The following is a 16,487-nucleotide window of genomic DNA, read 5'->3' on the forward strand; positions in this document are numbered from 1 at the left end:
GCGTAGATACTAAAACAAGGAATGACCTACAATGACCTACAATGATCTCCAATGACCTACAATGATCTACAATGACCTACAATGATCTACAATGACCTACAATGATCTACAATGACCTACAATGACCTACAATGATCTACAATGACCTACAATGATCTACAATGACCTACAATGACCTACAATGATCTACAATGACCTACAATGATCTACAATGACCTACAATGACCTACAATGACCTACAATGATCTACAATGACCTACAATGACCTACAATGATCTACAATGACCTACAATGATCTACAATGATCTACAATGACCTACAATGACCTACAATGACCTACAATGATCTACAATGACCTACAATGATCTACAATGATCTACAATGATCTACAATGACCTACAATGACCTACAATGATCTACAATGACCTACAATGATCTACAATGATCTACAATGACCTACAATGATCTACAATGACCTACAATGACCTACAATGATCTACAATGACCTACAATGATCTACAATGACCTACAATGATCTACAATGATCTACAATGACCTACAATGATCTACAATGACCTACAATGATCTACAATGACCTACAATGACCTACAATGATCTACAATGACCTACAATGATCTACAACGACCTACAATGACCTACAATGATCTACAACGACCTACAATGATCTACAATGACCTACAATGACCTACAATGATCTACAATGACCTACAATGATCTACAATGATCTACAATGACCTACAATGATCTACAATGACCTACAATGATCTACAATGACCTACAATGATCTACAATGACCTACAATGATCTACAATGACCTACAATGATCTACAACGACCTGCAATGATCTACAATGACCTACAATGACCTACAATGATCTACAATGACCTACAATGATCTACAATGATCTACAATGACCTACAATGATCTACAATGACCTACAATGACCTACAATGATCTACAATGACCTACAATGATCTACAATGACCTACAATGACCTACAATGATCTACAATGACCTACAATGATCTACAATGACCTACAATGACCTACAATGACCTACAATGATCTACAATGACCTACAATGACCTACAATGATCTACAATGACCTACAATGATCTACAATGATCTACAATGACCTACAATGACCTACAATGACCTACAATGATCTACAATGACCTACAATGATCTACAATGATCTACAATGACCTACAATGATCTACAATGACCTACAATGACCTACAATGATCTACAATGACCTACAATGATCTACAATGACCTACAATGATCTACAATGACCTACAATGACCTACAATGACCTACAATGATCTACAATGACCTACAATGACCTACAATGATCTACAATGACCTACAATGATCTACAATGATCTACAATGACCTACAATGACCTACAATGACCTACAATGATCTACAATGACCTACAATGATCTACAATGATCTACAATGATCTACAATGATCTACAATGACCTACAATGACCTACAATGATCTACAATGACCTACAATGATCTACAATGACCTACAATGATCTACAATGACCTACAATGACCTACAATGATCTACAATGACCTACAATGACCTACAATGATCTACAATGACCTACAATGATCTACAATGACCTACAATGACCTACAATGACCTACAATGATCTACAATGACCTACAATGACCTACAATGATCTACAATGACCTACAATGATCTACAATGATCTACAATGACCTACAATGACCTACAATGATCTACAATGACCTACAATGATCTACAATGATCTACAATGACCTACAATGATCTACAATGACCTACAATGACCTACAATGATCTACAATGACCTACAATGATCTACAATGACCTACAATGACCTACAATGATCTACAATGACCTACAATGATCTACAATGACCTACAATGACCTACAATGACCTACAATGATCTACAATGACCTACAATGACCTACAATGATCTACAATGACCTACAATGATCTACAATGATCTACAATGACCTACAATGACCTACAATGACCTACAATGATCTACAATGACCTACAATGATCTACAATGATCTACAATGATCTACAATGATCTACAATGACCTACAATGACCTACAATGATCTACAATGACCTACAATGATCTACAATGATCTACAATGACCTACAATGATCTACAATGACCTACAATGACCTACAATGATCTACAATGACCTACAATGATCTACAATGACCTACAATGATCTACAATGATCTACAATGACCTACAATGATCTACAATGACCTACAATGATCTACAATGACCTACAATGACCTACAATGATCTACAATGACCTACAATGATCTACAACGACCTACAATGATCTACAATGACCTACAATGACCTACAATGATCTACAATGACCTACAATGATCTACAATGATCTACAATGACCTACAATGATCTACAATGACCTACAATGACCTACAATGATCTACAATGACCTACAATGATCTACAATGACCTACAATGATCTACAATGATCTACAATGACCTACAATGATCTACAATGACCTACAATGATCTACAATGATCTACAATGACCTACAATGACCTACTATGACCAAACGTGTAATCCCTGTAATGAGCTAAAATGATGATTTTAGCAAAAGACAAAAAAAAAAAAAGATCAGGGGACATGTGTGCGTAAACGTAACACGTTTAGTCTACTGCATGACAGCCCATTTCATGATGAGAGCATCTCTAATTATTACGCTTGGAGATAAATTTACAGTGTAATAATACATGTATGATGATACTGTGACTTTTGTCCAAACCATCCCTTGCAACCTTTCGCATTAGTTTTATTTTGTCTTGTCTTTTTTTCAAACAAATTGAACGAACACAGTCACCCCAACAGTCGATCCGGGGGGATCTTCAAGGGACGTAAGGGTAGAGATGAACAAAGGAGGCCTTCAAATTCTGACCCTGTTCAAAAGAAAAATTGTTCATTTTTTGCAATAATCTATTTTCAAGTTTCTCAAGTTACCTGAGATCAGGCACAATTTTTGTTTTGCCTTTTCAAAATGTGCTTGGCAATTTTATACTATGAGCCTAGTGTCACGTCCAAGCGTGACACACGACAAACATCATTGTCTGTCACTTTGTAGCTTATTGTAGGGCTTATTTTAACTCATTTTAGCTCGTAGTAGCTCATCGTAGATCATTGTAGGCCATTGTAGGTCATTGTAGGCTATTCCTTGTTTTAGTAAATACGACACACGTCCCCTGATCTTTTTTTTTGTCTTTTTCTAAAATCTTCATTTTAGCTCATTACAGGGATTACATGTTCGGTCATAGTAGCTCATTGTAGGTCATTGTAGATCATTGTAGGTCATTGTAGGTCATTCCTTGTTTTAGTAACTACGAATTAAAGAGATGCTGTAGCCAGACGTCACTTGATGTGTGAAATGAAACAAAACTGAATGCAAGGCTGGCACTATATTATAGGCCTATAATAAATTGGCCCTTTGCATAATGCTAGCCTTGCATTCAGTTTTGTTTACAACACTGGTTGGTACAATCAAGTGTACCATAGGCCCATTACACACTTTACACTTGTGTATTGGTTTATTTGCATGTTTATTCTCTCATTATTATCATCATTGAAGGGGCTGCTTAATTCAAGAAAAGCACTTGTTTGATATTATGGCCCATGAGGTGGGCACCTTTTTGGGGGAGGCCGCTGAGGTGTTACAAATAGGAATGGAAAAATGATTTTTTCTTTACTTAATCCTGGATAAAGTCACATTTGCAGAGCCCACCAATCAAATGCCCTGCTACGGTGCATGTATGTCTTGGTAGGGCATGGGGATACTTACATTGACTTGTGTATGACTCGCAGTACCATCAACCAGGCAGTGCAACAGCACCAGTTCTAAAGCAATAATAATTTATTATTATATATAACTGGAAGAACTGTTCTTTGTCTTTATTCATTGCCCTTGATTTCATTATTAAGGTTACTGCTACCAATCAGATCAAATTTCAAGATGTGTGGGTTTCAAAGGTCAAGGATTCATGTACCAAGCTTTGGTAAGGCTTTTTTATATTATTCATTTGTTGTAACTACATGTTTATAATAAAATCTCCCCTGGGGGTAGGGGAGTAGACACTGAAGGGAAGTTAACTGCCAAGGCCTTAAACCTTGATAATCCTATTAATTAATACAAAAACGGTTCATTCCTGCCTGCCCAACCCCATGGGGGTACACCTTTACATGTACACTTGAGTATCATCCAGACAGTGGAGTCTAGGACTCCCCTCCTTCTGCCATTATATTCCATGGATAATACTGTATTTATCCCAGGGATATACTGACTGAAGTAATACTCATGAAAAATTGCATTAATGAAAAAGATGTTAGCAAAGTTTGGGTCCAGGGGCACCTTTTCATTCAACCCAAATTCCGGAAATTTTGGTTAGAAAGCAAATCGAACAGACCATTTTGGTTCGGTTTGGCGAGAATATTTGACAACACCTTTGAAGGTGGTCCACTGGTATGACTGAAATGACCCTTTCCATTTGAAATAATTGTTGTCCCCGCTACTGCTCATCTGTACCCTGCTTACAAGTACCTACCCAAACACACAGTGGCTTGGGTCAGGTCTGTACAACTGGAATGTACTCTACCATTGGGTGTATGGAATTTCCAAAATTTCAAACAAGGATTTTTGTTGAATGGAATGCACCATAAAGCTAGATGTGGTTGGCATTCATCTGCTGTGTCTTGGGTTGACAAGAGGTTTTAATAAAAATAATTTGAAAAATACACCATTAAAAGCATTATACTGTGTCTTTGTAGTACAAGGTTACACCCAAAGTACAACGTATCCAGGGCTGTCATTAAGAGGTTTGGGCCGGGGATTTCCCCTGGCTACCCTAAATATTGCCTCTGGCTACTTTCATAGGAAAATAGAAGAAAAATAGAAGGAAAAGAAATCCCTAGCTTTTTGATTTCCTGTCTACTTGTTGTTTGTACCCAGCAACTTGAAATCTTGGTGACAGCCCTGCTTATCACTACATTTTTTATCGTTGCTATATAAACACCTATGAAATACCAAGTGAGCTTTTCATGACTAGCTTGTGATTTTCACATACACATGATAAGATCAGCATTGTTATGGTTACATAAGAAATTGCACCTTGTGCAGCGGTGCCTCTGACAGCAGTGCCTTGGTCAAAGTAATTTTGATGCAACTTCAAAATGGCAGACAATTACCTTAGAACTGGAATCTAAATATTATTGAATGTTGACATGCTTACTACTCAACCAGAAAACAAAAATACATAGAAAAAGATGATGTATGACTTGAACATTGTTGTCAAATTTCTTCACGAGGTTCAGAACAAAGAGAGAAAATTAGAGAATATTCCACCTGAGGAGGTGAATATAATATACCTTAGTGAATTCATTATTGTTGCTAGAACGAAGAAAGGAGAGCGATATGAGTCGTCTTCTTTCAGAGGAATCTTATCACGCGTTGACTTTTATCTTACAAGGGGTGAATATGGGAAAAGGCTATTCACTGATCCCGAATTTATGAGATTTGGAGACACATTGAAGGCAAAGCAAAAAGAACAGAAAAAACAAGGCGCTCACTCATGAACTATTTTTTCAACACTCAAAGAGAAATTTCGTATCTATGCACTGCCATGTAATATGCTCTATATATCTTATACCTCTTGGCTTGTATTTTTCTAGGGTTTTAATTTTTGTATTTTCTTTCCTCTGTACATAAACAGTTGCAACCTTAGAACACATCCTGCAATTGAAAATGACTTCCACAACTCTAAAAACTTAGAAAGACAACTTACATGGAGTTTTTAATTTTGTTGTAGGTAAAAATTCAGGTTAATCCTGTATTCAACCTTCTTTGATTTTTTAGCCCTTACTTCTTGTAGGAAACAAAAAAGAAATTTTGGTTGAACCTGACAACAGATTTTACCTAAAGCAGTGTTTTCACATGTTGGTTTGCCTATATTTGTGACTCAGTTTATAAAGGAATGGTTGAATGCAATTGTTAATAAATAAATTCCCACTTGGAGAAACCAGGTTGACCAATCCCAAAAAATAATGTACAAGTTCCTATAAAATACAGAAAATCACCTATCTGTAAAATTAAACTCTCACAAAAATAAAATGTGAAATGGTACTGACTACAACATTGCACCATTATTAAGTGTGTCTTCTTTCTCTGTTCCTATTGTAGGTGTCAAAAAAGGATTGTCTGCAGTGTTGAAAAAGGGTTTTTAGGATTCCTGTGATGTCCAGGCTGATGGTAAGTCAGAAAATTGATCATCTGTTAGTTATAGTGTTGGTCTAGTTAAGGTTGATTGTTAATTCTTGGTATTTACGTCTTCATTCTCTGGTTGTAAGGTTTGAGGTTTGAGAAGTTTGAGCTGTGGCTCTAAATTTTGATGGAGGGATGTTAGTCTTGTCAGACCCAAATCAGGAAGGTCGGATTTGAGTCCTTTGTGTTGTCACTTGATGGATTTTCTTAGACAAGAAACTATTTCTTATTTTACCTCTCCCCTCGCAGGTGTTTAATTTTGTATTTAAAGTCAGCATACTGCTGAGAGCAATAATGAAATGGTGACCTAGCAGTTCATTGAGTAGAGATGGAGGGATGTTGGGCTAGTAATAGTTCTTGATGATGCTTTGTTCTGCTCAAACCAAGATACAGTTTACGTTTTTGTTATTTGGGCCTCATTGGCTTAATGTTTTGACCCTTGTTTTGACCCTTCAAGCCCCAAGAGTGAGGAAAGTCAATTTTCTCCTAACTACTTTCTCCTACTGTATATCTGTTCAATGCATCAACAAGAGAGAAGGTTATGAGAATAAACAAAATGATCACTCAAAGGAAAATGCTTTATATCTTTTATAAACAAATTCTCTGTACTAATTCTTTAAGGAGGTGTGTGGAGGTCAGTCTGGAGGCTTTGTATTTGCATTTTGTTGTTTAAGGGTTATGAAAATTATCTGGGATATTGAGTTGGTGCACCAAGCTTTATGATCCCTCCCAATCTCAAGACAAAAGATAGTTTTAGCACCAATGGCAGCAGTGGCAACAAAAAACGTCACTATTAAAATGAATTTACCTTTTTAAACATTGTTGAAAGTTTTCCACTGCAGTTGCAATGTTAAATTAATGTGAATGAACTTCCTTGGAGTGAAATTCATCTTGAACTAAACTTGGCATTAGGAATTTTTCACGTAATAGTTGTGCAGTAATAGCAAAGAGTGTACCATAAAGTGTGCTGCATGTGCAGAGTTGTTTTTGTTGCTCGTTAAATCTATTACTTTTGTGACATTCCTGTTGCTTTTGCTGTCATTGTTGCCAAACATAGTTACAGTGTGACCAGCAAAACTATGAACACTTGAAATATTTCTGGAATGTTATTGTATTCCAAGAAAAAAGCCAATCAGGCGTGAGAAAACTGAACTGTAAGCAAGATCTTTAATTAGTTTGTGGTTTTGTGGCCAGTTCACGTGTCTTGATCTTTGCTGTGATTGCTCATAACACAATAAACATTCCTGAGATATATTTCCTGGTTGCACTGTAATATGCTCCTCACCTCTTAGTATGGTACTGTGATTGTGAGACAGTCTTAGTAATGTGCATTATCTTTAACTTTTTACCTTATGAGTTTCTGATATAACTCAATTTAAGTTCGTATGACAGTGTGCAAAGAAAGTAGTGTCCGATAGCCCGGGGCTGGTGGATTTTGCTATCGGGCTAGTGAATTCTGTTTTTAACTTGCCCGACGGGCAAGTGGTGTTTTTGAGAAATTCGAATAACAGAAGAACTGTGAAATCAATTCTGCTAGTCTAAAAGTTTGTGGGGCTAGTTGAAATGACGTCTGGGCTAGTAAATGCTAGCTTCAGCTTGCCCGAATGGCAAGCTGTAAAAATGATTTTCTTTGCACCCTGGTATGAACTTACAGTGTAGTTGAAAAAGGCCTTTTATTAAACCCTTTAGTAAAGTCATGCTACTCTTCTTTTAGGATTTGTCATCCTTTCCTAGCACAGCCTCTACATCACAGGAAGACCATGAAAACAGTTCAGGATCCTCCTCCTCCAGGAAATTAAGAGTTACTCTGTTAAGCAGTGAATGGAGGTCAACAAAAGGAGGCTTGTCAACCATCAGCCGAGAGCTGGCCATTCAGTTGGCAAAACATCCCAGCGTTGAGGTCAGCGTTTATCTCCCTCAGTGTAGTGAAGAGGATAAACAAGTTGCTAGAGATCACAATGTCCGCCTTATTAAAGCAAGAGAAATGCCTGGTTTAGAGCCAAATTTCTGGTTGTCTTGTTTGCCCGAAGACCATGCTGTGGACTGTGTGATAGGACATGGGGCTGTTCTTGGTCGGCAGGTGCAAATCATCAAGCGAACTCATCCTTACTGCAAGTGGATTCAGGTCGTTCATACCGCTCCAGAGGAACTTGGAATGTACAAAGAATATGAAGAACACATTTCCAGGGGTGAGGACAAACACCAGGTTGAGGTTGAACTCTGTAAATTGGCTGATCAAGTTGTAGCTGTTGGTCCCAAGCTGGCTGAAGTATTTTCAGGTTATCTTCGTCCTTGTGGGAAAGATCGAGATGTTCTCAATTTTACTCCAGGAATTTTCTCAGAGTTTGCAGATGTAAACCAAGCCACTGATGAAAGAGAGGCATTCAATGTTTTGGTCTTTGGACGTGGTGACAATGAAGATTTCAAGCTGAAGGGATATGACATCGCTGCCCAAGCCATTGCTGAGTTGAAAGACATGACCTACAAGCTTGTGTTTGTTGGAGCAACACGGGGAGAAGAAGAGAAAGTAGCAAAAAAGCTAGTCGACCAAGGCATTGACCCAAGTCAACTTAAAGTGCGTCGCTTTAATGAAAGTAGAGAGAAGCTAGCTGATTTATTTTGTGAAGTAGATCTTGCTATTATGCCATCACGAACTGAGGGATTTGGTCTTGCCGCCCTTGAGGCTTTATCTACTGGTCTGCCTGTACTGGTCAGTGGGAACTCTGGTCTTGCGGGAGCTTTGAAGAAAGTTCCTCATGGCTCAAGCTGTGTGGTAACATCGGACGATCCACAAGAGTGGGCCAGTGCAATAAGAGCTGTCCGTGACAAAGACAGGGAAATGCGACTTGGAGAGTTTGAATTTGTGCGCGGAGCATATGCAAAAAAGTACAGTTGGAAGGAACAATGTTATAAACTTGTTGAAAGGATGAAAGTGATCTCTTTAGAAGGTTAGTTGAGAAATAAGTTTTATTGCTTCATCTAGTGGCAGATCCAGGGGAGGGCCTGTCCCCCCCTATTTTGAGACCAAACTGAGACCCGAATGGAAACCAGGACCCCCCCTCCCCCCCTTATCAAATATAAAAGGGTCTGGATGACCGGGCCCTCCTTATCTCAAAGTCTGGATCCGGCACTGTCATCCTTTGCATTAGTGTTGAGATATGTATCCTTATTATGTATGATATACCGCATTTACTCCAGGAAAGGATGCTATGACTCTCTTAAAATTTGAAAGCATTTTTGAAACACCACTCATTTAAAAAAAGGCATTCCTGGTCGCCCCTCCATTTTAACAGAAATGGGCGCATTAGAATGATGATTTATCAAAACAATGTGATTTATTTTTTGTTTTATTGTTCTGTAACTAATTACTTTATAGAATTTTATTGTCCTTTACATGCAATAAAGTCTGGGATGCAGATTTTGTGTTCGTGATGAAAGTAAAAACATGGTGTAATTTGTGTCGAAATTTATCCAGTACTTTTGCATTTACTTGCTTGACGCTGCCAGTAGTTCTTTTCAAGACTGAATTTGCATACAGGAATTAACTTTGATAACCGGCTAGTCTGTTAAGCCTACGAGAATCCTCTTTCTGAAAAACGTCTTCAGGGAGGTGCATGTGAATTCCCTATTTGAAAAATAAAAACATACGCATACCAGTTTTATAGGGAATTATTTGGGGTGTGTATGGGCAAAAATAATTGGATCATCACTAGTCTGATTTAATTTCAGGTTCAAAAAAGGGTAAAAGGCCTTTGTCTTCAAGTAGCACTCCAGCATCAAAAGTCCCAAAATATTTGGGAGATGAAGGTAAAGTTTGTTTTTGCATGATAAGGCTTATAACCGTCTCAGTACTGAAAGCAGCATAGGAAGTAGAAAGATCTGCGTGGACGAACTTGCGTTCTTAAATTTTTTTGTACCCCCTGCCACACCCCTTCCCCCCTGCTTTAGAGATGGATACTCAAGATGCTGGAGTCACTCTCATCCGTTCAATAGCAAAACTTAAACTTCTCAAGTTTGAAACACTCTCTCTCTATTTTGAGCGTGCTTCATATCCGCAAAGTTGAACCTGGTGAGTACGGAGGTTTTTGTTCGCATTTTGGCACACCTCCTCTTTATCAAACTGAAGTCAAGTCCTGTTCTTGTCAATTCCTTGTGAGATGGTTTATGGTGAAGGGATTTATTTGTGCGAAGGTGGTGTGGCAAAACGTAATGATGCTTTTGTGGGTTGATTGTTTGTTTTCAACTGATTTTACGTAGTCAGAAACCCATAAGGGGTTGAAACGTGTAACTCGCGTTCAATGCTCGTGAATATTCACTTTTAGTATATACTAAAACAGTGGATAGTGTTTTTCGGGCGCTCTGATTGGCTACTCAATCAGTGAATAATCTGCACTATTCAGGTAAAGCTTTGTCTTTTTGACTTGAATAGTTATCGATAAAACGGGGGAAAAAGTTTTTTGTTTACAAATGCAAATTAAGCTTAAGTCTTGCGTTACTTTATTTAGTTGACTTGTTCATAAATAAGCTTAAAACTAAATTTAATAATCTTTTTTACAGAATTATTTTAAATACAAACAGAATTCAAAACTCCTTTTGAAGAAACTTCCCCGCAAGAGCTAAACAAACGCCTTCAAAAGTTTTATTTGTTGCTAAGAAAAAGCGACGACCGCGGCCGTTCGGTCATCGCGCGCCAAAATTGTAATCGTTGGCAACAGTAAATGAACTAAAAATCATCATTTTGTGCTCAATTATCTCACTGTTTTAGTATATACTAAAACAATTATTCACCTCAGTGTCGGTGGCTAGTAGTGGATATTTACCTCGCCGCTTCGCGGCCTCGGTAAATATCCAATACTAGCCACCTCCACTTCGGTGAATAATTGTTATTTACCATATTTGGAAACCTTAGTAGAGGATAGCCATTATTCAACAAAAGGGCTGCCGTGCGATAACCATGCAGTGGTTTTAAGACCAGAGTTCTGCATCTCAGGGTTAAAAATACACCGTTAAAAGCCGGAAAATGGAAATTGAAAGTTCAAAAGAATGTTCAGTTTTCTTTTTGTAGAGGAAGGGGAGCTTTTTCTCAAGAAATCGTCCTTCGAGGAATTCAACCTTGTTTTCTTCACGGCGAAGCACGCGGTCTGTTTTGAAATGCAACCAAGGGCAGCAAAGTTTTTGCTGAATTTTCAGCTACTTTTTGCACTCTATGGCCAAGAAAATTACGTTTTTGAAAGAGAATTTATCAAGAGAGGATAAAGGGGACAGAGAAGGCATCCCCCATACACACCTTATTCCATAGGTTATTCGTCTCGAGTTATTTTTAAGACATACAGATCCCAAGGGGGATTAGACAACAGCCAATCACATAGCGCTAATGTGTTCCGCGTGGATGACCCACGCTCAGAGCCACACGTCCTTCGAATTGACGCAGAAAAAAATGGCTGAAGACTCGGAGAGGGATATTGCTATTCGTTTTATCGACGAAAACGACTAAAGAGAGATTTCTGCTAAAGCGGTGTCAGCGAAATGGAAATTAAAAAAGAATCGCCTTTCCTCTCTTGTATAGAGCTAACAGTACAGCAGGGAAATCCTTAACACGCTGAATGTTCTCTCAGGATCATTTATAATTTACAGTTTGAAGAGAGCAATTTCTGGTTTGATGTTTATTCTTAATTTTATTAGTCTTATATTATTCAACAAAGATAACACTTGGCGTCCTACTTGCTTTATTGTACAAACGACCGGTTTCAATAGACTGGCGAAATTTGTCATTTTATTAAGGTGACTCGACCCAGTTTTTTTTTTGGGGGGGGGGGGGTACCATCCTAGTTTGAAGCTCTGTGGTATCCCCGCCTTTACTTTTATCGTAAGTCTAACACATAAAATGGATAACATATAGATCAATCTACAATATAACATAAAATTTTGGCGATCGGAGTAAATGTCACGTGGTTATAATGCCACGCCCCTTTGAGGTCTGAGTCGAAAATCTGCTGTTGCCGGCATTTTTGCGTGAAAATCTCTCGGCTACGCATAGTGCGCATTAGTGCCTTGCGCTGAACAGAGTTTCACTAAAATCGCAAAGACCCAATTCGAGAAATTCAACGGTTTCCAAATTTAGGTCATAATTTATGCGAAAACGATAAGCAAACTTTACACGGATTATATCTAATAAACTATGAGATTCATCTCTTTATTTTGGGCATCGTTATAACAGATGGGTCCTTGCAAGTCAGCAAAACGCTTTAGGGCCTTGTAAATGCGCGCGATTTCGAGCAAAGCAAACATATAGAAATTATAGTTTTCGCTATTTGTTGACGTTTGTCAGCGTTTAAGAGTCCTTCTCACGAAAAAAGCATTTTCTTAAAAATTCGTAGTTTTTTTCCTTCAAATTCTTTCAGGGCCACAATTGATTAACTAACTACCCGGACTCTGAATTTCATGGTCATTGAAAAACTGTGACATTATCTTCTATAAGCCCAAACTTGAGTAAACATTGAAGATTTTTAGCGTTTTGGCTGAGTTTGTGCTTTGGGAGTTGTCTATTGTTTCTTGTCTGTCATTATACAGCATTCTTGTTCAGCACGCGTGCAATGACCGCGCTTGGCTGACTTCCGAATGCTCACCGAGATACGATAATTTTGGTACAGTGAGACAGGCCATCGCGTGATACATAGAGGTTTAATTCACAATTTTTAATCAATTCTCATGCTTCTTGTGCCTTTGCAAAAAAATCAAGAAGTGCTACACACTAAATCTACTCACTATTAAAAAAATATCATTTTTTCATAGGTTTAATGCAAGCCAATAATTAAACCAACTCGTGACGGGAATATCTCGGCGAGCATTCGGAAGTCAGCCAAGCGTGGTCATTGCACGCGTGCTGAACAAGAATGCTGTATAATGACAGAATAGAAACAATAGACAACTCCCAAAGCACAAACTCAGCCAAAACGCTAAAAATCTTCAATGTTTACTCAAGTTTGGGCTTATAGAAGATAATGTCACAGTTTTTCAATGACCATGAAATTCAGAGTCCGGGTAGTTAGTTAATCAATTGTGGCCCTGAAAGAATTTGAAGGAAAAAAACTACGAATTTTTAAGAAAATGCTTTTTTCGTGAGAAGGACTCTTAAACGCTGACAAACGTCAACAAATAGCGAAAACTATAATTTCTATATGTTTGCTTTGCTCGAAATCGCGCGCATTTACAAGGCCCTAAAGCGTTTTGCTGACTTGCAAGGACCCATCTGTTATAACGATGCCCAAAATAAAGAGATGAATCTCATAGTTTATTAGATATAATCCGTGTAAAGTTTGCTTATCGTTTTCGCATAAATTATGACCTAAATTTGGAAACCGCTGAATTTCTCGAATTGGGTCTTTGCGATTTTAGTGAAACTCTGTTCAGCGCAAGGCACTAATGCGCTCTATGTGTAGCCGAGAGATTTTCGCGAAAAAATGCCGGCAACAGCAGATTTTCGACTCAGACCTCAAAGGGGCGTGGCATTATAACCACGTGACATTTACTCCGATCGCCAAAAATTTTATGTTATATTGTAGATTGATCTATATGTTATCCATTCTATGTATTAGACTTACGATAAAAGTAAAGGCGGGGATACCAGAGAGCTTCAAACTAGGATGGTACCCCCCCCAAAAAAACTGGGTCGAGTCACCTTAAAGCTTTGAGGTTACGACAACTTCGAGTTAAACTGATTTCACGGGTTGTCAAAGAGTCCAGCGATACCCTTTTTCCAGGTGAGCGCCCACTCATTTTGTTTTAATATTCAGAAATGCTCTCGATCTCTTTACGCTTTCATTGCCTTTTGCCCGACATGTTTTGCACGGCGTTTAGTCATGCGAAACCTCCACGAAACATCCACGCAGCGCGCGAGGTATCTTTATCCCGATTCTAAAAATAACTCGAGACGAATTACTTATGGAATAGGGTGTGTATGGCGGATGCCTTCTCTGTCCCCTTTATCCTCTCTTGGAATTTATGTATTTTTCAATGTTTCATAGACGTCTTATATTTTTTTCTCTTCGGCGCTAAAGAAAAATTACAAAATGCGCCCCGGTTTTAGATGGATTTTGTGTTGAATTTTGCCATGTGCTCAGCCGAATTGCGTGAACGGATCCACGATCCAGATAGTGTTATGCGAATCTTTTATAGGACCTTACCTTTTTGGATTTTGAATAAAAAGCTTCTCTGTGTATTGTTTTGAGTTTGTTGATTCATAAAATTAGCTTAAAACCCTATCGTGATACTACAGCATCCACGAGCTGAATTTAAGCTTTAAAATGCTTCTCGCATTCATTACACGCATCACTTTGCGAAGGTGCCAGTTTCAGTTTTTAGCAACACTTTTCGATATGCAGCTAATGAATTTTATTCGAAATTATGTTTAACTGTTTATTCTAGACTTTTAATATGCGAATTTTAAAAGCCTATTTGCAGTATAACTTTACTTCATAAAGGGTCACCGAGGTATCGGTTTTTGAAGTGACAACTTCAAGAAGTCATACCTTCGTCAGTGGTTTTCATTATGTTACATTTAGCCCGGGAGGTAAGCCAATTTCCTGCTCAGTATTTCGGTAAGATTCCTGGTTAATTTCAACATTTGAAAGCTTACTCGGCTTTCGGGAGTTTTTCTCCCGTTTGTCGGCCATTTTTTTAAGCGGGCGCGGGAACGTGAAATAAAATTACGTCACGTCTTTTACTTAGTTTGATTGCTCAGTTATCTTTTCTTCTCGTTCCAAATATGGTACTTTCGAAAATGAATAATCACGAGCATCGGACAAAGCAAACATATGAGAGTTACACGTTTCAACCCCTCATGGGTTTCTGACGTGGTAAATAGGCCTCAGGAATTCGTAAGCTGAAGTATATTAACTCTTTCACCCCTAGACCGAGTTATGGCGAGATAATTTGTCATTCTAAGTTTTACATCTGTGAAAGAAACCCTATGGTGTTACCAATTAAATGAAACCTCTTTGGTAGAACTTTTACTCAGTGCTATTTATTTTTTGAGATTTCACTAAAAAAGAAATCTGGAATCTTTGTGAGTTTTCCCTTTTCCACTGTTAGGAGCGAAATGCGGTTAACTCTGTCGATCCTCTTTTATGTAAATGTAGGAGTGGCTGAAAATTGATTCCTCAAAAAATTATGCAGTTACACTAGTTTCTCAATGGTGCCGCGTGCGGAAGTGAAATAGACAAAAATTAGTTTTATCAACTGGGTCGCCACTGGTAAATTGGCCACCTTGAAGAGGTTTTAAAGCATACGTTTCGATAGCTACCCCCTCGTTAGTTGTTTTCGTTATTCAACATTCTTTTAAGGCCTATCTGTAGTAAAATACAGGCGAACCTCCATGTGCGACTACCTCTCGTAAGCTACCACCTCCCATAAGCGACCAACTATCCAACACACCAAACGTTACCCAATCGAAGTCTTACAGTTGAAACCTCTCGTAAACGACCACCTCTTGTAAGCGACCGCGACTACTTTTGGGGACTGACTGTTTTATAGTTTTTTAGCGGAGCTTCGCGCGCGCGCGAGCGGAGCCCCATACCTAAGAAAATTTGGTGATCCATTCATCCGATAAATTTTGGTAATAACGTGACCGTAGGCCCGTCCGACCTTCCGTCCGCACCACAGGCATACCAATGTAAAATAACTCAATTAACATGTATGACGCCACAGGCAACACGAGGTGTTGTTGGCGGGAAATCGCATGGCCACCCGGACTTTTAGAGAAAAAAGGAAAGACAAAGTCGAGTCTTTTTCGATGCTATTTCTGATGTCTCCACTCACGTGGATAACAGAGAAAGAGCCAGAGCGAGTTATTAAAACAAAGAAGACGAATTTAATCGTGCAAAACAACGGCAAAGAAATGTAGAAAAAAAGTGTGCTGCACGTGCAAATTTTTTCTTTTTTTGCTAATTCGATCTGTTGATTTTGTTGCCGTTCTCATGGCCGTCGCCGTTCAGCGTTACACGATTTTTTTTTTTTCGTTTACAAGTATCTAGTTAATAAGAGCTTCGCTTTCAGCCCTGGCTAAATCAGTTTAGTAAATTCCAACTAGTGGTCTATTATCAATGCTGCGTTCTGATTGGTTGAGCTACTACTA

The 16,487-nt window shown here is 38.4% G+C and overlaps 1 protein-coding gene across 1 annotated transcript in view; it reads left to right on the forward strand.

Annotated features, from left to right (window-relative positions):
• The first annotated feature begins 8,080 nt into the window (after nt 1-8,080).
• The window catches only part of LOC140924641 (uncharacterized), a 27,266-nt gene continuing 18,859 nt past the window's right edge, over nt 8,081-16,487 (forward strand). Inside the window, exons 1-2 of the mRNA XM_073374670.1 lie at nt 8,081-9,303; nt 10,085-10,162. Of these exons, the coding sequence (XP_073230771.1) occupies nt 8,340-9,303; nt 10,085-10,162 (1,042 nt within the window). The 5' untranslated portion in view covers nt 8,081-8,339. The remainder of the gene's footprint in view (nt 9,304-10,084; nt 10,163-16,487) is intronic.

Source organism: Porites lutea, chromosome 14 (assembly GCF_958299795.1).
Source record: "Porites lutea chromosome 14, jaPorLute2.1, whole genome shotgun sequence".
Classification (NCBI taxonomy): Eukaryota; Metazoa; Cnidaria; class Anthozoa; order Scleractinia; family Poritidae; genus Porites; species Porites lutea.